This window comes from Pseudochaenichthys georgianus, chromosome 22 (assembly GCF_902827115.2).
Source record: "Pseudochaenichthys georgianus chromosome 22, fPseGeo1.2, whole genome shotgun sequence".
Classification (NCBI taxonomy): domain Eukaryota; kingdom Metazoa; phylum Chordata; class Actinopteri; order Perciformes; family Channichthyidae; genus Pseudochaenichthys; species Pseudochaenichthys georgianus.
Window position 1 is genome coordinate 12,658,154 of NC_047524.1, and position 23,340 is coordinate 12,681,493.

At 42.1% G+C, this 23,340-nt stretch overlaps 1 protein-coding gene across 2 annotated transcripts in view; it reads right to left on the reverse strand.

The window, feature by feature from the left end:
• Positions 1-2,061, reverse strand: part of LOC117467923 (brain-enriched guanylate kinase-associated protein) — a 39,720-nt gene extending 37,659 nt beyond the window's left edge. Inside the window, exon 1 of one of the 2 annotated variants that reach the window (XM_034111853.2) lies at positions 1,977-2,061. Coding sequence is in view for 1 of the 2 variants with exons in the window: in XM_034111854.2 (XP_033967745.1) it covers positions 1,977-1,999 (23 nt within the window). In the remaining variant the exon portion in view is untranslated. The remainder of the gene's footprint in view (positions 1-1,976) is intronic. The other variant, XM_034111854.2, reaches the window with a different exon arrangement.
• Between the last annotated feature and the right edge of the window lie 21,279 nt (positions 2,062-23,340).

Below are 23,340 nucleotides of genomic sequence, written 5' to 3' on the forward strand. Positions count from 1 at the left end.
TCATAAGTATAGCATCTGCCATTGGATGCTGCATGCCTACAGTAGCTTAGGGAAATACGAGAGCGGTGAACAAACAAAGGGCATTTTCCTCAAAGTCTGAGAAAAGCCCAGAGGGGTTGAGATTTCTCACAGGGCCTGGGGAAAGAGTCAACGTGGATCATGGGTAGATACAGCTGATGAAGGTAAGGGAAACATTTGTAAAGATCTCATTAAAAGTCACAGCAAGTCAAGTGAAGCTAACATCATTTTTTTCTTAATGATTTTTGAATGAGATGCCGTTCATTCTTATTCTTCGCTTTTCTGTCCGATAGCAACTATGACTGGTAATAATATCTGCTCCTACAGTACTAACGTAAGGAAACCTCCACTACCTTATTGGACTCATGGAAACACTTTGAAATGTTTTGACGATCGGTGAGATTTCTTTGTTGCTTACAGAAAGTTGAACTTGTGGATGCAACATCATCAGTCAGTCAGCAGGGACCTTTGAATGTTTAGCGCACAATGTACACTTGTAATAATAATACTCCTTTTGGGCATTACCATTTGGATTTTATTTTCATTTGACAGTGAGATTTGGTACAAATGAACAAGTTCAGCAAATAACCTCATAAAGGGGAAATTAACAATCTAAAAAATGTAAGAATAATGGCTATTACAGCAATCGGCTGTAATCGAAAACTTGAAGCAGAAAATGGAAAATACGACTCCCCCCAAAGTTTTAATTATCTACATTACACAAGGGTAAAATCTAAATATAGCAAATGTCATAAAGACTGAAGCTTATTTTCTCTTAATGTGGCCTTCTTACCTGTGCTTCTCAAATTTTACATTCTGCTTTGTGCTGTACGAGATTATCTCAATGTACATAGTTGACATCAATCTAATTCAACTCGAGTAAAGATGATGTATTTGGACAAACTTAAAGACTTGTTCATTGTAATATGAATCTCATTTAAGTGTTTGGCTGTGTATGCCAAAGTATTTATGTGTAGTTTTGGTTGTATCACCAGAAAACCTGCAATAAATCATGCTAAGAATGTCCTAAATGTACCTCATGGCAGTACAGTAGCAAAGCTTAGGACACCTGATTGTACTTGAAGTAGTGCTACACACTTACATATCGTGGAAACACTAAAGTGCTGAAGAAGATAGCAATCATTTTAAATTGTTTTCACCCCCAGGTTAATTAAAGCTCTTCCTAGTGCACAGGAAGTTTGACACTCACTTAAAGACCTAAACTTTCCCTCTGGACAGTACCTTATTCGAAGTGCCGTTTGCTTTAATTATGTAACAGGAAGCAGAGATCATCTCCTCAGAAGTCCTCGCTTGCTGCAGGTGAAAGTAATTAACTTCTAGATGTTATGATCATGTTATGCTGACCTGCAGATTGTAAAGACACCTGAAGGCAACACATGTAAGACTTCATGATGTACTCACTGAAATATATGAACGTATCAACTCATCAGGTAAAATGCAGCACTATGGATTTACCCTTCTCTCTTTCTCTTAATCTATACAAAGTTAAGGGTTTCTTTTAATGAGAACAACTTGCTCTTTTGTGATGCGCTTGTTCATCCATAATTGCCTTTCTGTGGTATCATACTGCCCAGAGAACGGATACAAGAGTTCATTGAAGGCTGTGAAAACATTAGCCGCCTCATTATTCTCCTGCCAATAAAATCACAATGATATCTGAATCCACTGACCAAAAAAACAACGCAGATTTCCTTCAACTAAAGCAAACAGTCTTCAGCCGACTCTCTTAATCTGCTGCAGAGATTAGTGACAAAAAGGTCCAACACGTTGCACAGCATGTATTCACATTCTCCAAACATACTGCACTGTTGAACACATGGACAGCTACTCACAACAATCATTATCTTCAGACTGTAAGTGTGGCAAAGAAACTACACACACTTATCTCAGAGCAGCTAATAAGACCAGGCATGCACTTCTCCTCTCTAGCGCCTTACCGTTGATATGCTTTTCGCCTCATTGTCAGAAGATACAATCACAATGTTCATGTGCCTTTGCGTCCCCTCAGAGCGCCATGCATTTAGGAAAGCCTCCTCTAATTCTGACTGAGACGGGCTGGTAGGCAGAGAGAGAGAGAGAGAGAGAGAGAGAGAGAGAGGAGAGAGAGAGAGAGAGAGGCTGAGCATTGAATGGAGCAGAAGGAGGTGTTTGGAAAGAGGAGGGGTTTTAGGAGTGATGGAGAGAAGAAGAAGAAGGAAAGAGAGATGTGGTGGTGTCACTACCGGGAGGAGAGCGGGTAAAAGTGAAAGTGGCTAACCTCGTGTCATGCTGCATCTCTCCATCAGGTTCCTGTTGGGAAGACAAGAAGAGAGGGGTAAAATGATTTATTTATCAAGCAGATGTATCTGGCGCCACGGCTGTCACTGCCTGCTGTGGAGTGCCTCTTATCTGATGTTTAACGACATCTCAGAGCAGCCAAACAAATATCTGTTATTTCTCTCTCCCATAAATATATATATCAGCATTGAGAGTATTAAGTGACAGAGGGAGAAGGGAGAGAGCCCGAGCCAGAAATGACAGATTAAAAGCGCAACGGCAAAATGCTGTGTATTGCAGAAATGAAAAGAAAGTGCCCGAGGGTGAGAGGCAGACTTACATACTGAAGAACACAACAGTCGAATGATAGGACATATAAAGTTCTAGCAGGAAACGCTAAACAAAATAGAACAATTTGAAGTTTGAGAGTCAATTTAAAAGAATAGTTGAATACACTTTAAAAAATACACTTTTGGCTTTGTTGCTTAGAGATAGATGAGAAGATTGTTCTCAATTCTCATAACTTAAAAAAAAAAAAAAGGAAAATGTATATCACCAAAAACAAATGTCTCCCTTCAACACATAAACATTTGAAATGTCATACAAGATAGAGGTGAGACCCCACTCCGTTACGCATAATCACATTTTTACTACCTCATATCGAGATGAATGTGAAAGCGGTTTGTTGCCCATGAATTATGCATGACATGGCTTTCAGAAGACCATCTACCGTTTGCATGTTCACTTGGGCTTAATTCTTTATGCAGGACCAATCAGTCAATGCTCCCCTGGATCAGAGTTGACATGGCAGAACATATACTGTATGTGCAGGCAAGGTCCAAAACAAAACGAAGACAAATCAACATGTCAGCTGCAACCCTGGTGATAACGCTCACTCTGATTCATGCTCACGACCATGAACCTTTTAGAGCTCAGGATACCGTTAGTGAGGGGTGTGTGTGCTGCAGCCGGTGCTTGTGTTGCAGCCAGGCTCAGGATTTATAGTCTGTATTCAGTGAGCTGTAATGAATGTGTCAGGTACACAGCTTCAATACACCGGTTGTGAGAGAACAGTGTGTGTTTGTTTGCGTGTGCGTGTGTGTACAAACAGTGTGAGTGATACAGCAGGATGACTCATACAGCTACTGAATGAGACAACGCTCGGTAATCCCCTCTGTCCATCCCTCCATCCCAGCATGCCTCTGTGCAGGGAGGGCAAGCCCAGAGAGAGAGAGAGAGAGAGAGAGAGAGAGAGAGAGGGAGGCAGGCAGGAGGAGGAGGAGGAGGAGGAGGGGGGGGGGGGGGGGTCGGCATTCCTGGAAGGCGTCATTGAATGATAATCTGCAGCTAGTATGGATGTACATTCTTTAGGGGGAACATTTGAAGTGTTAGCCCTTATTATGCTGTCGCTAAATCAAAAGTATCAGTGAAAACTATTTGAACCAACCACCAAATTATGATTATAGCTCATTTACATCAGCAAAGGTTGGGAAGACTGCAATTAACATGATCCTACTGTATTCTCAAATACGACACTGTGCACAGTTTTAAATGTTACAGAGCAACACACATCCTTGTTTTTGCTGACCTGCAGTGGTCAAACTCTCCAGCGTGCTGTAGTGAGATACAAGTGTTCTCAAGAGTGAGTCACCGTTACACCACGGCTGATGGCTGTTCTTACAGGTGCAATACCTCTGAACAAACACAACCGGGGCTTGTTCAACCAGAGCAGACCACACCGTTTGTTTCTAACTGCTATTAAGTAAGTCCTTGCAGTTACATTTCCTAAGATTCTTATTATACTATATCCCAGCTTTGACACTATTAATGGCCAACAATTATTTGTGATACAGCCTTTCAATGTGCTTGCATTATGTAATTATCTATAGTCAATAGTTCATTGTGACAAGCTGGGTTCCCTCTTTCTGCATTGACACAAACGCATGGGACAGGAAAACATGCCTGCAATGTCTGTGCTGGGTGTAATGCAAAACCCATACGCTGGTGCAAGAGCACATTTAGCAGGAGACAACATTCATTCATGAGTTTAACATTGTTGACGTTCAAACAACATGATGCAATGCATCCTCTAAGCCCTCTGCTTCACAATGATTGGGTCTTTCATCTTATTTATACCTTCACATTTCAGTGCAGGGTACACATCTGGTAACAGTTGATGAAATTGTTGTGTACTTCAATGTTGCCATTTATTATACTGTATGTGTTTTTGTAATACTTCACCACATACTGTACTGCTGCAGAGTAATAGTACAACAGTGTTGCAAGGTGTTAGCAGCTATGTGGTACCAAGTGGCATTTACAAGCCAGAGGCTCTAAGGCAGGGGTGTCAAACTCAAGGCCCGGGGGCCAAATCCGGCCTGTGACTTCACTTTATGCGGCCCCACAAGAGCTCTGAAAGAATATAATATGTTTATTATACGGTTACATGATGCTTTACAGAAGCTTGTTGCCCATAAACTACATGTCCCACAATGCATCTCAAATTTGACTTTTTTCCAGAATTTGGCTTTTCTTTTTAAACCATTTTGTGACATGCGCATTGAAGAGACTAGAATTCTAGTTTCAGACGTAGTTATTACCCTATCCGATAATAATCTAATGCAGAGGCAATAATGTAATATAATACATTATTTTATATATATTAAATATTTATATATGTATTTTAGTCTTATATATAAAACTGGCCCTTTGAATGCAACCATGATGCTAAAGTGGCCCGAGATGAAATTGAGTTTGACCCCCCTGCTCTAAGGCACCTACAAATATAGGAAAGTGTTTCAATTATTCATGTGTTAGCTACCTTCACACAGGCTGCCAAGCAAGATAGTAAAATGGGTTTGAAACCCAGGCTATCTGTTTCTCTTATACTCTAGGCTCTGAGTAAATAAGCAGTAAATAAGCAGTAAATAAGGGTGGATATTTAGTATTACATGCCAAGGGGAACCAAACTTTCCCTTTGCTATCTCTGTTGGATGTTTGGAGGGCAGAGAGATGCTAATCCATTTAAATGAGAAATAATATAGACCTTTTTCTGTAGCCATCCTTCGAGAACATCCTGGCTATGTAAATGTACATCCAGTGAGACATTTTTAATTCAAACTGCAAGTCATGCTTTCATTTCCAGACTGTGTACGAAAAGAGTGAATGATGTACTACATTTCTGTTCATGTACAGCACAACATAAATCACATTTCTTATTCACCTCCCATTAATGAATAATCACGTTTTACAGATTTAGTTTTGTATGGCAAGTGTGTGATGTGTCAGACCCAATTAAGCAAAGCACCAAACATAAATGATTCAAATCTGAGTCTGGATGAGTAATGTTCAGCTAACTGGGAGGAATGTGATGCAATACAGTAAATCAAAGCCTTGAATAAAGATTGAGTTGAATCATGAGAGGCTTGTGTAATTGTATTCATTTGGCTCCTCAGTTCCAGTGATCTCTGCTACTCTTACTGCGTGGTGATGAAACACAGTGTATGTTGCTCTCTGGTATGTTTTTTTGAATGATCATAGCCATTGTCCTCAATGTATAATTGTATCAGCAGTCCTCTTCTTGAAACCAACCAATGGTGATCGAGACCAGCTTCTTACCTGAGTTAGAAATACACTTACTTACAATAAGTTAATTCTTATTATCACTTTCAACAACACAAGAAATTATGATGCATTCTTAGTTTACGCCATCTTGGGTCACAGGGTCCAACAAGCATGTTTCAGACTTACTTGGCCACATTTCCCGGTATCCGGCAGGAAGAAGCAGCTGGCAGTATAATATATATCAATAGAAATGATAGCAGATGGTAGTTTGCACCTTTCCATTGCCAAGAGAAGTGTTAAAATAAATACATTAGGAAGCAAAAACAGCTTGGTCAAACACAACCAAATATCCACAGGAACGATATTCTACCAAACAGAAATTGGTGCCAGGGTGTTCTGCATCCCAGTTTTCTTAGAAACGACATTAAAATTGTACAACTTTTTTTTGGTACAAGAATGTAGCACAGTTTTCATGCAGGAGATTTATGTTTGTGACCTTCTAAAGATCAGTTTTCATAATATATTACCAACTTTAACATGATAAAGTCACCATATGCGGATGATGTTGGATGAAAGAAACGTTATGTCACCCATTTTAATACAGTTATTTCCAAGATTGTAACCATGAGAAGCAATCTTGCTGTCAAACGTTTTGCTATGAGTGCTCGAAATTGTTTTCCATTTAACGTCAATTGCATTGGAAATACGTCCTGGAAAACAAAAAATGTATGTTTTTTGAAAAAGGGGGAATCTTATCTTGGATGTATTGGTACTCACAGTGATATTAGTAGGTCTGGGCAGTGAGGTAGTTCTGTAGGACATTCTGGGAAAGCCCTCTGGCCAGCTGAACACAGGGCAGGGGACACTCCGTCCACTGGAAGTTGATTGAGGGAGAGGGGGCTCATGACTGGGAAACACCATGTTCTTCTCTTTCTCCTTCCCTCTTTCCATCCTTCTGTCTTTCTCCCAGCAAAGCCTCTCTCCAATCTTATCCTTTCCCTTCCTTTTGTCTATTCCTCTGTCCCTCCCCCAGGGGTTTTCTTTTCTCTTTTCCCTCTCCTTCCCTCTCTCCATCCCCGATCCCCCATTTAATTCCCATGTAATCCTGTTTTCCCTCTCCTTCCCTTTCTCCATAACCTTCCCCAGGGTTTTAACGTTCCTTTCATTCCCGAGAGTGCCATTGGCTGCCAGTTCATCAAGTCGTCTCACACTGTCAATGTCTGTCTCTAGATAAAGTCTCCCAGTGGAGGGCTGTGCCTGAATCTTTGCACATAGCTCCAGGTTGAGCTCTGAGAATGAGTGGCTCTCCCCTTTCACTGTACTTAAAACATCCCCGGGCTCCAAAATCTTACAGCTGGGTAATGTCTTGCTCCACTGGTGGATGGAGCTGTTAATGTCCTTCATATCGTACTCCTTAATGGTCTGAAGGTTTGAACTGGTCAAGCTCTGCCACAAGTTTGTTGCCGATGTAGATCGTTCTGGTGGTGGTGGGTTAGTTGGCATTGATTGCTGGGGGGTTGTTAGAGAGTTGTGAGAGGGGGTTGGTGTTGGTGGCTGTGGTGGAGGGGATGAGTAGCGATGTTGAAGGTTGAACTCTTGTTGAGGAGGATCGCGGTTAGATTTCAAGACCCTGCCGGTCATCTCATTCAGAAACTGCGAGAACTTGCGCCTGTGCTCGGTCTTCTCTTCTCGTTTATGGTATGAGACTTTAGAAGATTTGTTACTAAGGCTAGACGATGACACACTTTGTGTTTCCATGTCTTTCCGCAAGGCTGTGGAAGATCTTTCTGAAGCACAATCTCCATCACTTTCAGTTTGAGAAACAGGACGTGAATATACAAGGTTTTGATAAATTATTTCAGGCTCATCCTCGTCAACAGCAGACCCATGGTCAGTAGTGGAAGACTTTCCACTGGACTCCTCATTGTTATCTTTCTTAACAGGAGTCCGTAACAGGCAGGTGGCCCCTGAGCTCCAGCTGTTGGTGTCCCAGCTGCCATCATCATCACTGGAGCTGCCAGTGGCGCTCTGTAGGCTGGGGCTGGTACAGCTCTCGCTGGCGTTTGAGTTGTCCAGGCTAATCTGCGACCTCCTCTTTAACCGGGAGATCGTACCCCTCAGGCTGGATAAAGAGCCCCGAAAGCTTGACAGAGATCCTTGAAGACTTGGCAATGATCCTTGGAGGCTTGGCAATGATCCTTGGAGGCAGGGAACAGTCCTGTGGAGGCTAGAAAGGGAGCCTTTGTGGCTTTGATTGGTGGAGCTTTGTAGATTGGAGAGAGAACCTTTTAGTGACAAAAGAGAGGATTGGCGATGTAGCGGTGGGTCTTCCTCCTGGTCACTGTATGGTCCAGAGAAGACCGGGCAAGACGCGGTGGAAGAGCAGGAGTCACGATCCTGCCGAGTTGCTGCTGATCTTGATTTCGGTTGGCGCTGTAGAGTAGCCATATCAATCACTATCTTCCCCCTCCTTCGCACAGTCTTTGGTGATCCTTGCTGTACAGACTCAAGCCTGAGACCATCGTTTGAAATTGTCACACACAAGTGAACCATGTCAGGCTCTGGACAACAGATTTCAAATGGTTTTCCGTCCCCTGGCTTTGCTCAATTCCAATTGTCTGCCCTAATTGTCCAAGCTACCGACAGAGCTGTTGCAGTGTGACACACTTTCCCTGCTCTGGCCTAGTACACAATGACATCCAAAACAGGTTCTAGTCGGATAGTCTTTTGGATGTAAACCAACCTACTTTCATTATCATTCATTGGCACTGTCAATTCAACTTTCTCCTTTAAAAATAGCATTATAGATCAACAACTGCATCACCAGAGCTTTGTCTTTGGGCATCATCTCTAATGAATTTGTGTATCGACAGGGATGGTGTCGGAAAGCAGCTAGATATCCAGGTCAGCGATATTGACCACAGTTACCACGGGAAATCTACTCTGTGTGACCACAAATTGATTGGTCACACATGGTATTTTTAGTAGTGTGTAGTTGTGTTTATTGTGCTGTGAGGCAGAAATGAACTTACACTAGTATGCTCATTAACTTTAAGTCATCCCTCAAGACACACTTAATATCAATAATTTGTCCCTCGTACAATTTACACTTGGCCTTTCAAAATCCTTCTCCTTTAAGACACATGAGATTTCCTGCTGAAAGGATAACACATCAGTCCCTGAAGTCTTGCACAACACAGTTGATATATTTTGAACTCCAACAAAACCCTGTAGAGCATTCAGAAACAAATCTAGAAATGCAAGTACAGTATACTATACATTAAGAAGAGATGAAAGAAAATGATGGAAGAAAACTAAAGTCTTTATGAGAGCAGAAGAGACAAATACAATGAATCTGTGGCTTTTCTGATTCTTTACGTTCACGGTGTAACCACATTTTGGTTTTATCAGTGGGACATTAATAGCATCCAAAGCAGTGCTCCAGTCTTGCGTAACCACAGCAGATAATTGCATTGTTAGCACAAAGGTGAAACCTGGCTTCTATTAATAGTCCTAATGAAAAGATCAGCAATACAATCTAACCAACTAAATACATGCTAAAGGTTAAGCATAAGATTTGTATTCTTCAAAATGATATTTGAATTGAGTTGTTAGAATATATCTAAATGGGATGTGTTTAGCCAAAATGTAAATGTATATATATTCAGAGTGAATTGCAATTTGTTACCACTCCATTATTCACAATGAAGTCATTTTTGAATCCATTCTCTGTAGACATATCTGGCTGTATACCCATTCCTTTTAATATATATTATAAGTGTTTCCCTGACCAAATCATTCTCAGTTTTGTTCTATATTTTGTAGCTTGGGAACATAACGAGAACATTCTGTAAGAAATTGGTTTATTATTTGACCTGCTTTCCATTATTTCATGTGTCCGCTGGTACAATTTCTCACAAACTGTGCAGGACTGATTGCTACAAAGGAAAGACGGACACACTGTGGTTGAACAGTGTGAAGCTACACTACATGGCAGATTTCACAAATATTAAAAAAATAACCCAACCCTCCAACAGCTCTAATGTAAAAAGGATGTTGAAGGAAAGAGTAATGATGGAGAGACAGAGCTCTGGGAAGAACAAAGTAAACCTTAGAGGTTGGAAACTACAAGAGATCTGGAGCACATGCTCAAAGTAAGGAGCAACTAATGTTTCAACATAAAGCTTGTCCTCGAGTCTTGGATGAAAAAAACATGAACAAATTACAGTTTCAATGACTCAAGCTAATATATTTATTCCGTTAACCCTTCACTGATATTATAAAATAATATGTTGATGAGTAAATACTTCACATATACTAATACTAAATACTAATAACCATTGCTCCTACCTTCAACCTTTAGCATGTATGTAATTGGCTAGATTTAAATGCTGCTCTTTCCATTAAGAATCTAATGATAGAGGTCACGGTGCACCTTTGCGCCTACATGTGGTCACACTCTGGATGTCAAGAGTCAGAAAAGCCACAGATTGAGGTGAACTATTTATTAATTCTTGCTGTATGTCTCTGATGAAGACACAGTTTAAGTCCAAATGTTAGATGCTCCACTTCATTAAGCTATCTGCGCTATCTATTTTGGAAGTACACAGTCCTCGACAAGTGTGATTGGTTTTAAGACAAAGAAACAGACCCTTTTTTCCCACTCAAACTAGAATGATAATGTCGAGGAAATATGTTTAGATTACGTTGGGACTCAACCCTAGAAGGTTGTTGAATTGGTGGGATAATATAAATGAAGTTGCTAAAAAGATACATGTTCAAATGTGTTCCTGTGACCATTTTGCTGACAAACACTAACTCTCAAGGGTCTATACTCTGCTAAGTAATCAAAGTTTTCTTTAGGATGCAAGTTACTAAGGGGTGAAAATAAAGCCAAGCTAGTAATAGCAACGCTTTTCTGCCATCGCTTTGTTCACGACTAAAATACATCAAAAATCATTTGATAGATTATTTTGTGGCATTTAGTAAAGACATTCCTTTTGCTGGGAATTTCCTTTAATGCCATACATTTCTGTAGATATTTGGTCCTAACATAAACACATTTAGATACAGCCTCATTTAGCTGTTAGCATGACTGCAGACTCTTATATATACTTCTGCATTTTGTTTTAACGTTTGTGAAATACACAATAGATGTCCTCTGAAGAACCAGCACCTTACCGTGGTAGAGAGGTTTGTGTGCCCTGATGAACCTGGGGGCTGTGTTGTCTGGAACCTTGTGTTCCTGGTAGGGTCTCCCATGGCAAATTGGTCTCAGGCAAGGGGCCAGACTAAGATTGGTTCAAAAGACCTCATGAAAGACGACACAGGAAGTGAGGATACCCGGCCCGGAGGAAGCCCGGGGTCCCCTTCTGGAGCCAGGCCCAGAAGGAGGACTCGTCGGCGAGCGTCTGGTGGCCGGGCTTGCCACGGAGCCCGGCCGGGCCCAGCCCGAAAAGGCAACGTGGGCAACACCTCCGCTTCTCCGTCCCGCGGGCCCACCACCTACGGGAAACATCGATGGGGTCGGGTGCGCTGCCAGAAGGGTGGCAGTGAAAGCGGAGGGTCTCGACGGACCAGACCCGGGCGGCAGAAGCTGGCTTTGGGGACGTGGAACGTCACCTCTCTGGGGGGGAAGGAGCCGGAGCTTGTGCGGGAGGTGGAGCGGTACCAGTTGGATCTGGTTGGGCTCACCTCTACGCACAGCGTCGGCTCTGGAACCTTACTTCTGGATAGGGGTTGGACTCTATTCTTCTCCGGAGTTGCTCAAGGTGTGAGGCGCCGGGCGGGTGTGGGGATACTCACAAGTCCCCGGTTAGGTGCTTCGTTGTTGGAGTTTACCCCAGTGGACGAGAGGGTCGCCTCCCTACGCCTGCGGGTTATGGGGGGGAAAACTCCGACTGTTGTGTGTGCTTATGCACCCAACAGCAGTTCAGAGTATTCGGCCTTTTTGGAGACCCTGGAAAGAGTCCTGTATGGGGCTCCTGAAGGGGACTCCTTAGTCTTGCTGGGAGACTTCAACGCACATGTGGGCAATGATGGAGACACTTGGAGGGGCGTGATTGGGAGGAACGGCCCCCCTGATCTGAACCGGAGTGGTGGTTTGTTACTGGACTTCTGTGCTAGTCATGGATTGGTCATAACAAACACCATGTTCGAACATAAGGATGCTCATAAGTGTATGTGGTACCAGAGCACCCTAGGCAGAAGGTCCATGATCGATTTCGTTATCGTATCATCGGACCTGAGGCCATATGTTTTGGACACTCGGGTAAAGAGGGGCGGAGTTGTCAACTGATCACCATCTGGTGGTGAGTTGGGTCGAGTGGCGGGGGAAGCCTCTGGATAGACCTGGTAAGCCCAAACGTGTAGTTCGGGTGAACTGGGAACATCTGGAGGAGGCCCAAGTTCAGGAGGCCTTCAACTCGCACCTCCGGCGGAGCTTTTCGGGCATTCCTGTGGAGGTTGGGGACATTGAACCAGAGTGGTCGGTGTTCAAAGCCTCTATTGCCAAAGCCGCGGTGGGGAGCTGTGGTCTCAAGGTCCTAGGTGCCTCAAGGGGCGGTAACCCTCGAACCTCCTGGTGGACACCGGTGGTCAGGGAAGCCGTCCGACTGAAGAAGGAGGCCTTCAGGGATTTGTTATCCCGGGGGACTCCCGAGGCAGTAGCAAGGTACCGACAGGCCCGAAGGGCAGCAGCCTCATCCGTGGCCGAGGCAAAGCAGCGGGTGTGGGAGAAGTTTGGAGAAGACATGGAGAAGGACTTTCGGGCGGCACCAAAGTTGTTCTGGAAAACTGTCCGACACCTCAGGAGGGGGAAGCAGGGAACCATCCAAGCTGTGTACAGTAAGGATGGGACGTTGTTGACCTCAACTGATGGAGTGTTGGGGCGTTGGAAGGAACACTTTGAGGAACTCCTGAACCCGACAACTCCGCCCTCTATGTTAGAGGCAGAGCTGGAGTATGACGGGGGATCAACACCAATCTCCCGGTGGGAGGTCACTGAGGTCGTTAAACAACTCCACAGTGGCAAAGCTCCGGGGGTGGATGAGATCCGCCCGGAAATGCTGAAGGCTCTGGGTGTTGAGGGACTGTCATGGTTGACACGTCTCATCAACGTTGCGTGGAAGTCGGAAACAGTACCGAAGGAGTGGCAGACCGGGGTGGTGGTCCCCCTTTTCAAAAAGGGGGATCAGAGGGTGTGTGCCAATTACAGAGGCATCACACTACTCAGCCTCCCCGGGAAAGTTTACTCCAAGGTACTTGAAAGGAGGGTCAGGCCGATTGTCGAACCTCAGATTGAGGAGGAACAATGCGGATTCCGTCCTGGTCGTGGAACGACGGATCAGCTTTTTACTCTCGCAAGGATCCTGGAGGGGGCCTGGGAGTACGCTTATCCGGTCTACATGTGTTTTGTAGACTTGGAGAAGGCGTATGACCGGGTTCCCAGGGAGGTACTGTGGGAGGTGCTGCGGGAGTATGGGGTGAGGGGGTCTCTACTCAGGGCCATCCAATCTCTGTACTCCCAAAGCGAGAGCTGTGTCCGGGTCCTCGGCAGTAAGTCGGACCCATTTCCGGTGAGGGTTGGCCTCCGCCAGGGCTGCGCTTTGTCACCAATCCTGTTTGTAATATACATGGATCGGATTTCGAGGCGTAGTCGTGGGGGAGGGGGTCTGCAGTTCGGTGGACTAAGGATTGCACCACTGCTTTTTGCAGATGATGTGGTTCTAATGGCTTCATCGGTCTGCGACCTTCAGCACTCACTGGATCGGTTCGCAACCGAGTGTGAAGCGGCTGGGATGAGGATCAGCACCTCCAAATCTGAGGCCATGGTTCTCAGCAGGAAATCGATGGACTGTCCACTCCAAGTAGGGAATGAGTCCTTACCCCAAGTGAAGGAGTTCAAGTATCTCGGGGTCTTGTTTTCGAGTGAGGGAACAATGGAGCGTGAGATGGGCCGGAGAATCGGAGCAGCGGGAGCGGTACTGCAGTCGCTTTACCGCACCGTTGTGACGAAAAGGGAGCTGAGTCAGAAGGCAAAGCTCTCTGTCTACCGGGCCATTTTCGTTCCTACCCTCACCTGTGGTCATGAAGGATGGGTCATGACCGAAAGAACGAGATCGCGGATACAAGCGGCCGAGATGGGTTTCCTCCGCCGGGTGGCTGGTGTCTCCCTTAGAGATAAGGTGAGAAGTTCGGTCATCAGGGAGAGACTCGGAGTTGAGCCGCTCCTCCTTCGCGTCGAAAGAAGCCAGTTGAGGTGGTTCGGGCACCTAGTTAGGATGCCACCTGGGCGCCTCCCTAGGGAGGTGTTCCAGGCACGTCCAGCTGGGAAGAGACCAAGGGGTAGACCTAGGACCAGGTGGAGGGATTATATCTCTTCGCTGGCCTGGGAGCGCCTTGGGATCCCCCAGTCAGAGCTGGTTGATGTCGCCAGGGAAAAGAAAGTTTGGGGCTCTCTGCTGGAACTGCTACCCCCGCGACCCGACCACGGATAAGCGGGAGAAGATGGATGGATGGATGGACAATAGATGTCAGGCTTTTGTCATCCTCTGATTACATCTCCACACAATTATTGGTTAGCCACTCTTTATCTATCAGGAAAATTGTCTGAAGTCAGCAACTACACATGTCTGTACTGCAGTTATGACTGATTTGATCAAAAAAGGCGCAGTATTTCCTTCATTGTATCCATTTAACCTCAGTTGCCAAAGAGAAGCTCTGTTGTCAAAACTGAAAATCAAATGGGACAGGATAATAATACTTTAATCAGATGCAGCAATTTAAGCATCCCCCAGATATTTCTTTTAGTAATGCACACTGTTTCCTGCTAATAAGATCTCTGCTGACTCATGTATCTTCTGTGTAGGCCCACGCTCAGACTCCCCAAAGCCGTCACAACTAAAACAAAAAGATCAGACGCCTCATTTCATCCCTTCAAGCATCTGCCTGATGAACTCTTCAGAGATACGCTTTGACATCCTGCTAACACATTGAAACCACAAGGATTATTATTTGTTTTTTGCTGTGTATTTAAGTAAATTCTTCTTATTTTGAATCACACATTGTTCTGTACATATATTGGGTCAGAAAATGTTTTTCTGCCCTCAGGGATTATTGGCTCTTAATACTGACAAGTACATTTTTAAGCTTAAATCAAGAGAAGGCTATTTGCCATGGGTTGTATGTATACATGGCTCCACACTAATCTGCATTAGGAACCACTGTGAGCATTCCCTTTGCAAACACACTTCCTGCTTCAGTCTGCGTGCATTAATACTTGCATGTCGGTCTGCTCAAGTCAGCATGAGACGACCCCCCCCCCCCCCCCCCCCCCCCCCCCCCCCCCCAATATCTGCTGTTGAAGCCAACTGTGAGCGTAGCAACTTTCACTCATTCAGCTTTAATGCAATGTTAGCCCGTTTCATTCAGTAACCGCATGCTGGTTTTTTATCTTATATTAATGAGCACTCAAACAAATGGCAAAATTCCCCCGTCCCCCTCCACCACCCCCCTTGTCAACATTGATGCTGTCATGGAAACAGTGATTGTGATCTGGAAACCTTTTTTTTCAGTCCAGCTATGTGCCAGGGAGACGCGTACAGCTTTCTCTCCAAATGCCAAGGCAATAAAACAGACACTTATACGAAATGTCAGCAGCACTGTCTGACCGTGGATATGGAGTCTGACAGCTATGACAGGCAATATTTTTTCAGTTTCATTTTCGAGCAGAACCCTGGGTTGCTGCATCTTTTTCATTTAAGGCACAAATTGCACGGCTGCACACTGAAAGCTTTGGATACGAGGTTACGGGAATCAACATGATTAAACCACACTATAACACACACTTGTGTATGCACATGCTCACTGACGTGCATGCACGCACACTCACATACTTATACTCAATGCACATGTGCAGAATACTCCCTTCATTTATCAGTGCACTGACACAAATCCATTGTTTGTGTATGCAATAGTGCTCTCAAGTGGTCGAACAGAGTATAACAACAATTTATAGATCCATATTCCCAGCTGCTGCAGTGTTTCATATACGTATCTTTTACCTGAGACACAGCCAGATGGGTGCACAGTCATGTTTTCAGGACACACTCCACATGTCTGTGTGTTCAGGTGAAAATTGAACTGCTAGGGTAACCTAAGGTAATACTGTTTTCGAGAAGTCACATATTGTGATCCAGGCCTTGTTTTTATGCTGTTGAGGTTATTGCACTGACAAAAAGGACCTATATCAAAAGGTTTAACGAGGTAACATAAAAGAAAAGGCTGGTTCTATTACAAGTTTGACTCTCACGGAAGATTTTGAAAGAGGAGCATAATTCAAACCACACTCCAGGTTGAATTTGACCACCTGTTTGGTGCTTTTAGTTGAGTTACTGCTAATGAATAGCCAGATGATCCACAGAACAGTTTTATGTGTGCCCATGGCTTTGAAATAAATGAATGATGGGATAATTGTTTGATTGTCTTTTTCACTTTCATGTTCTGTGCATTGGTTATTTCAGTGACCTTGTGTTCAGATGCTTTATTTACGTGTATAATCATCTTTTTATTGATTAACCACTTTTCAGGTTGTAAGGCAGGTGTGTGTGTGTGTGTGTGTGTGTGTGTGTGTGTGTGTGTGTGTGTGTGTGTGTCCTAGCATTACTATACTTGTGGGGACCTAAATCTGTTTACACAGTCACGTGTGGGGATTCGCCTCCCTTATGGGGACAAATTGGAGGTCCCCATAAGGGGAATCATTAACTTTAGGGTTAATACTTGGTTAGGGTTAGGGTTAGGCATGTGTTGGTTATGGTTATGGTTAGGATAAGTCTCCAGGAAATGCATGTAAGTCAATGTAATGTCCCCTGAAGTGATGTATATATGGTATGTGTGTGTGTGTGTGTGTGTGTGTGTGTGTGTGTGTGTGTGTGTGTGTGTGTGTGTGTGTGTGTGTGTGTGTGTGTGTGTGTGTGTGTGTGTGTGTGTGTGTGTGAGATATCAGAATCAGAAAACCTTTAGGTCTACAAAAAAACGTTTTGTTTGGAGTATGTTTTACTGTTTTGAAATGCCTTTGTCTGAATGTCTTTCATTTTTGTAAAGCACCTTGAATTGCCCTGTGTTGAAAGGTGCTGTATAAATAAACTTGCCTTGCCTACGTGTGTGTGTGTGGATGTAAGTGTTTATATGTACAAATGTAATTATGGAGGACACATTTTCTGCTACAAAGACGTATATATCTGCTAACAGAGTGCAGAGGAAAGAAAACAAATAGATGCTCTACTAAGTAATGCAAACTGCAGAAGGCGTAGATACAATTGTGGGAAATGTGGATAAATGAGCTGTCTAGATGTCTTGCACAGTTGGTAATAGTTCATTTATATGTCTGAACAGGACCATGAATATCAATAAGGAGATCGCACGCAGCACATTCACTTAAGAGACATGTTATGGCAGAGATGGAAATGATAATGCTGTGATGAGAATCTAAAGAAGCCAGATTGTTTTTTGGTTTTGTTTGCACACCAGCAGCGTTCAGGCTGAATGCATGTGGGAGGGCTGAGATTAACAATGTTTTCATTAGTCTGCACAAGCTATAAAGTGCACCAGGGCTTCATTTATTAAAATGTCTCGCACACAAATGACGTGCAGATTTAAGGGATGGTTTCTCCAACATCAGCAAACAGCAATAACATTTCAACTGAAGAATAGAATATATGTGTGTACTATACTCCATAAAATAAATGTAATATTCTGTGAAAGTATTCTGACTATCTAACCTTATGAAAGAGAAATTGAGTCTTACATGCTGAGCAATTTGAATAAAGATTTAGATTCAAATCAGGTGTCCAATAATAAGACTCTCTGATGTTCAAAGACCACAAGATTGACTCAATTACGAACTAGGTAAAATACATTTTAGACGTTTTATCTGAGTAAAATAACCGATTTTAAACATGAAACTATTATCAATATTGTAAATGAAGCCAAAAGGCATCTAATTTCTTCTGGCATAGCAACAAAGACTGAATTACACACCAGGGGAAAGGAAATGTTACAGGTTATTGATAGCTAATTAACGATTCAATTACAATAACCAGGGACTTAGTTCTATAATCATTATTTGCCCTAAATGGATCCGTACTAGTTAAGCTTAAGTTAAGTTGTACTGATGTACAACTGCACTGCTCCTCACTGTTTTATTCTTGCTCAATACATGTTCTTTACAAAACACACGTTTCTCACATATATGTACTGATCTGGTTTGACAGCGAGTCCTTTACTGTCACTTGAATTTACAAAGGGAGAGGATTTATGCTTGAAAAGAATCTTCACGTAAATCGAATAAATGTTCGTCTTAAATTCTCACAATGTCCTTCAGAGTTACAGTACATGCACAAGGTTATGATTCAAACAAAGAAGAGGTGTAACCTTTTGTCTTTTCACAATCTAATTAAGAAGACCTTCACAGAATGTTCTTGCATTTGTTTCAAGAAACAAATGATTGACATGTCTCAAATACTATTGTTGAGTTTATTATTTTTATAACACTTTATAACACTTCTATGACGCCCATGTCAAAATGCATTATAAACATACATACATTAAGTTACAATGTGCTTATAGCTATGTTTTTTATATAAAAGCATGCAACATTCATCCTGCTATAACAATTAACTGACACGTCATAAGGTGTGTGTTAATGACATAAGGTCCGCTATCTTGATGCTTTACAATAACTTGAATTCACATCATTTTATAAATGCAGTTGTATTACTTTTATAATGAATTCAAATATGATTATAAGTAACTTCAAGTATTAATTGGGTGTCTCTGTTTTATGATATTCTTGAGATGTAGACCGATACAACCCATTGAAGTCATCATAAATATCCACTGTGACTTGTAAAGTAAACAAATATGTGTACATAGAAAGTCAGTATGTGACCGGCAATAATGAAGTAATATGATATTCATTATACTGTACAATGACATTCTAAGTTATGATATTTTGTATATAACGTTATGATATTTTAATATTTAATGATATTTAATGCTTATGACTATTCAGCACTATGAGTACTTTTATGATGCATTATAGATATTATAATATGTTATACTAATATGCACATAAACTCCCTGATGCTAATAGTACTCATAAGTGAACCCTTTATGTATTAATCTGCAGCTGAAAATTATTTTTGTTTTTGTAAAAATGACTGTTTTAGGAAATGACGTAGCTTCATTTGAGTTTTTCTTTTATTCAAGAAGTTATTTGAAGTAGATTTATCGGGAGCCTTATCTTTAGGACAAACACATGTGCTTGTTTCTGAGCACTACAGACAAGCTGGGGAGTGGGAGAGAGCCTTCTTGCCTCTTTTATTCGTTACACTTTTGTAGGAATAATGTGCATAATATTCAATCTACAATCTGTAATGTATGCTGGGTAAGCAAGGTTAAAGGTCAGAACTTCCTCTGTGTCAGGTTTCCACTAATATTCCTTGTAATTGGTTTAAAATGAGACTATCATTACTCACCGTGACAGTGGATCAAACAGCAGCTCGATGTTCCTCCAGGTGGCCCACACATGAATAAACACCTGAGTTGAGAGTGTTGCCTCGTGCTGTGTGGTTATAAATAACAGTGGAATTACCAAGCAGGAAGAACTGGATTGCTTTTACAAACATTGTGCAGATTGAAAAATAACTCGAACATTAATCACAATATTCCCTGCAAGATTGCTCCTTTAATTTCACCGGTGGCCACCATTTGCATATCATTATTACCATCAATTAATTGGTGTTCTTACTTCGCATTTCCTTTTCATTTTGAAATGAAGTGCAGTCTCTCTAATCCCCTCAGTGAGCGGGGCTGTCACTGAGCTTCATCTTGCTTTGGCTTCAGGGAATCTTCTCAGCAGTGACCTTCAGCTTCACAGTCCGTGCAACCTGCAGAGATCAAGTGAAATCATTCATATCCAGATGTGATCTCAAATCTTCTAATTGCAAAACATGCTACCATCTAAAGCGCGTGTTTGTTTGTTTTTTAAAGCATACGACGAAGAGAAAAGATATGGACACGATGAGTCGGCGAGTGTTCAGGGGAGTGGGGGTTGCAGACCGAGACAGTCGGAGGGATCTAGTAGCTTTATGGTTTTATCGATGTTTGGTGAAATACAATTGGGTCTCAATGCAACTCTTGGTTACCATGGCTACTGCAGATTCCTCTCTGCGTATATATATAGGACGACTGTGCAGCCACAGAGGGACCAATTATCTCTCTTTGAATAAGGAGGTATACACTGTGTGCCCTTTGCTAATACATGGATATAATTTATGTGAAGTCCATCAATTGGAAATGTGCCGATACTGACGACATTTCTGGAATAAAAAGGATGCACGTGGGAGATGAAGCGTTTTTTTTTAGAAAGTCTTGTTAGTTGTATTAAGTATTCTTCAAGTGAGGTTAGATTTGTAAGAATCAGGAGCTGTTCTGAAACTCCTAGATAAAAGTGATTTTACATCTGTCTCACATTCTGTATTGTACTATCCGATATATAAAATAAAGGATTTTGTTCAGTAGGTGCATATTACGATCCTTAGATAATAAGTTAGAAAAGTAGTAGTTGTTCATAAATTCAGAACTTTAAGGCTCTACTAATTTATATAACTTTTTAACCTGCACACACTCTTCTAAATTACACTATATAAATCACAATGAGATTGATAAGAGTGCTATTATGGAAAATTGCAAAATGACTAAGCTAAAACTGGTTGGATCAAGTCAGTCTTTGACACAGAGCCCAGAATGTCTACTGTAGTAATGGGTAATGTTACCTAATCTAAATATAATACCATAAAACAAGTTCATTACTGTGCATTAATAAGATGTATGTTATTTATTTACATCATTAGATACCACAACAAGAACACCATAAACACACTTATCGACACTCATTAAACACTGCAACATGAGCAAAGTCTCTACAATTACTTCAATTAAGATTTTATGGAAATTGCATGTCATCATCAGTCGATAGCTGCACTATAAAAAGCTTTCGTGTGCGGTGTGACCGCACCCCAAGACTCATTTAGAGAAGAAGCTTTAATTTTACCTGCAGCTGCTTGAGCTGTGAATTGCGGAACTTCGTACCTCTTGAAAAACATTAAAGCACTGCTGGAATATCTAATGGTCTATAAATGTTTAATACAGTTTGATGTTATCCTGAGTCAATCCCTTTAAATTAATAACCCCTCAGTCACTATACAAATCACAATGGAATTGTTAAGAGTGCTATTGTGAAAACATTTCTGATCTTAAACGTGTTGATTCATATATTAATGTCATTGTTGATATTATACATTAATGTAATTGTATACATTTATTATACTATATTTATCTGGGGGCTGCCAATATAAACAGACCGTACTGTATAATCCATATATAATCTTATTATTACTCGAGGGAATAACAAACAGAATTGTCATTTTGGCGGTACCCAATCGGGCAGCCTTAACACCAGGTTTAGAATATTTTGCCTGATAAGCCCAGAGTTAATGCTTTTGTTTGCTTAAACTAGAGGGGGAATAAATAGCACCAGATTTATTTCGATCGGATTACAGCTATAGGGGGATTTGGTTGAAATAAGGCACCTGAGAAATGCAAAAAAATGCTGAATGTTAAGGCCTTCAAAATATTTAAAGCGCCAATAATAATAATGATTCTAGTGATTACAATAGGTCCTCTGCTCCGACTCTGTCGGTGCTCAGGCCCTAACAAGGCCTAGAGTCTACAGTTTGGCTAAAGCAGCTCATACTAAATGTATGCTAATGCTATGATTCTTCTTATAATATTGACCATGCTCTCCACCTTAGTTTAGCGTGTAAGCATGCAAAGTACAGCAAAGGCTGATGGGACTATCCTTAGTTTTGTAAGAGCTTGCTGCTGGCAGGATTTGTACTGTTTTTGGCATCAGAGGAAACATCAAGGAGTCACTAAAGTTATTAGAATGAATACTGAACACATTTTATGGCAAACCATCCAATAGTCGTAAACATACTTCAGTCTGGACTTAAAAAGCCTTAAGTGCAGCCCAACAATCTAATCAAATCGAAGTACTTATTACAACAATAACATCAATACAACTATTAACTCAATATTTTTTTTTATAAAGTATTGATCACTTTGTAGAACGAATGACCTCTAGAAGTCCCTCCTGCGTTTGACTAGTGTATTTTAAATGAAAGGCAAAGCTATTTAATGGAAGGCAAACATCCGCAGGTTTTACCATAGCAAGGCTTTGCAGGACGAGCCTGATAACTGCACGTCCTGCTATGAAGCTGTCAGCATAAATTGAAGACGTGTAACTGATCAACATCAGAAGATTAAAGGGTGAGAGACACCTCACACTAGCCCTTCTATCTTTGACATAAAACCTCCACGCCTTTGAAGGTTGAGCTAGGGAAGCGTTTATAGGAGGGTGGGCCGGTTCAACATGCTGAGCTGCAGTCAAGGACGGCTGGGGGCCCGATGGAGGTGTCCATCCCTCCCATCTGCAGATCCCAGCAGGACACCAACAAAATGGCCGCTAATAATCAGCTGGGGATAGAGCTAGCAATGGACACAAGGTGACCACCCAGACAATCGCCCTTACAGTTATCCCAGAGGGCATCAGGAGGGCCAGTTGCTCCAGACAAAGACTTTGGCCAGAGCCTCGGCCCCTGACAGTAATGAAAATCCCCTGCTGGTACTGGGGTCTTTTTTAAAAAATTGTGTTAACATAGGGGCATGCTGAAATAAGAAATGAGACTTTGATGGATCAGAGAACTGACAACATTGGCTTTGACAGGCTATATGGTCATTTGCATGTATTCTCCAACTTATACAACTAAGTTAATACTTTCCAACTGAAAAAGAGAGGCACATGATACTAGAAATCTCTGAAATGCGAGATATTTTCAAAAGCACAGACATGCAGAGCTGAGGGCAGACCCCACTAGAACGTTCTTAGTAGTGCTGAACTAGTGGAATATAAGTGGAAGTTTACCATCGTTGTTAGTATTTCTCTCCTGGGTTTTTGATACTAATGAAAGTAAAACTGTGGTAACCAAGACAGGACAGTCTTCTGGCATTGTCATCCATCCCTGGCTTGCTCTTAATGATGACAAATTGGATAAGCTGAGGTTAGTGTTCCACATTTAAGAGGAGAAGTATAGCCAAAGCAATTTTAAACTGGCAAATGTGTGCACATTTCCAATGCACAGATACAAGTGGATAAACCCAAAGAGCCCCTCCAGAGGCTTTAAGACTGTGTGAAACAAAAAAAAGCTATTATTGCAGCCTACTTTCACAACATAAAAGTACTAAAACGGGAGGAACTTCTGTGAAGAATATAGACGTTTATTTCACATTGCTCCCCTAGGATTATGTTCCTCATGAATTGTGCACACATTCCTTCACATTTACATTTTAATTTGCATT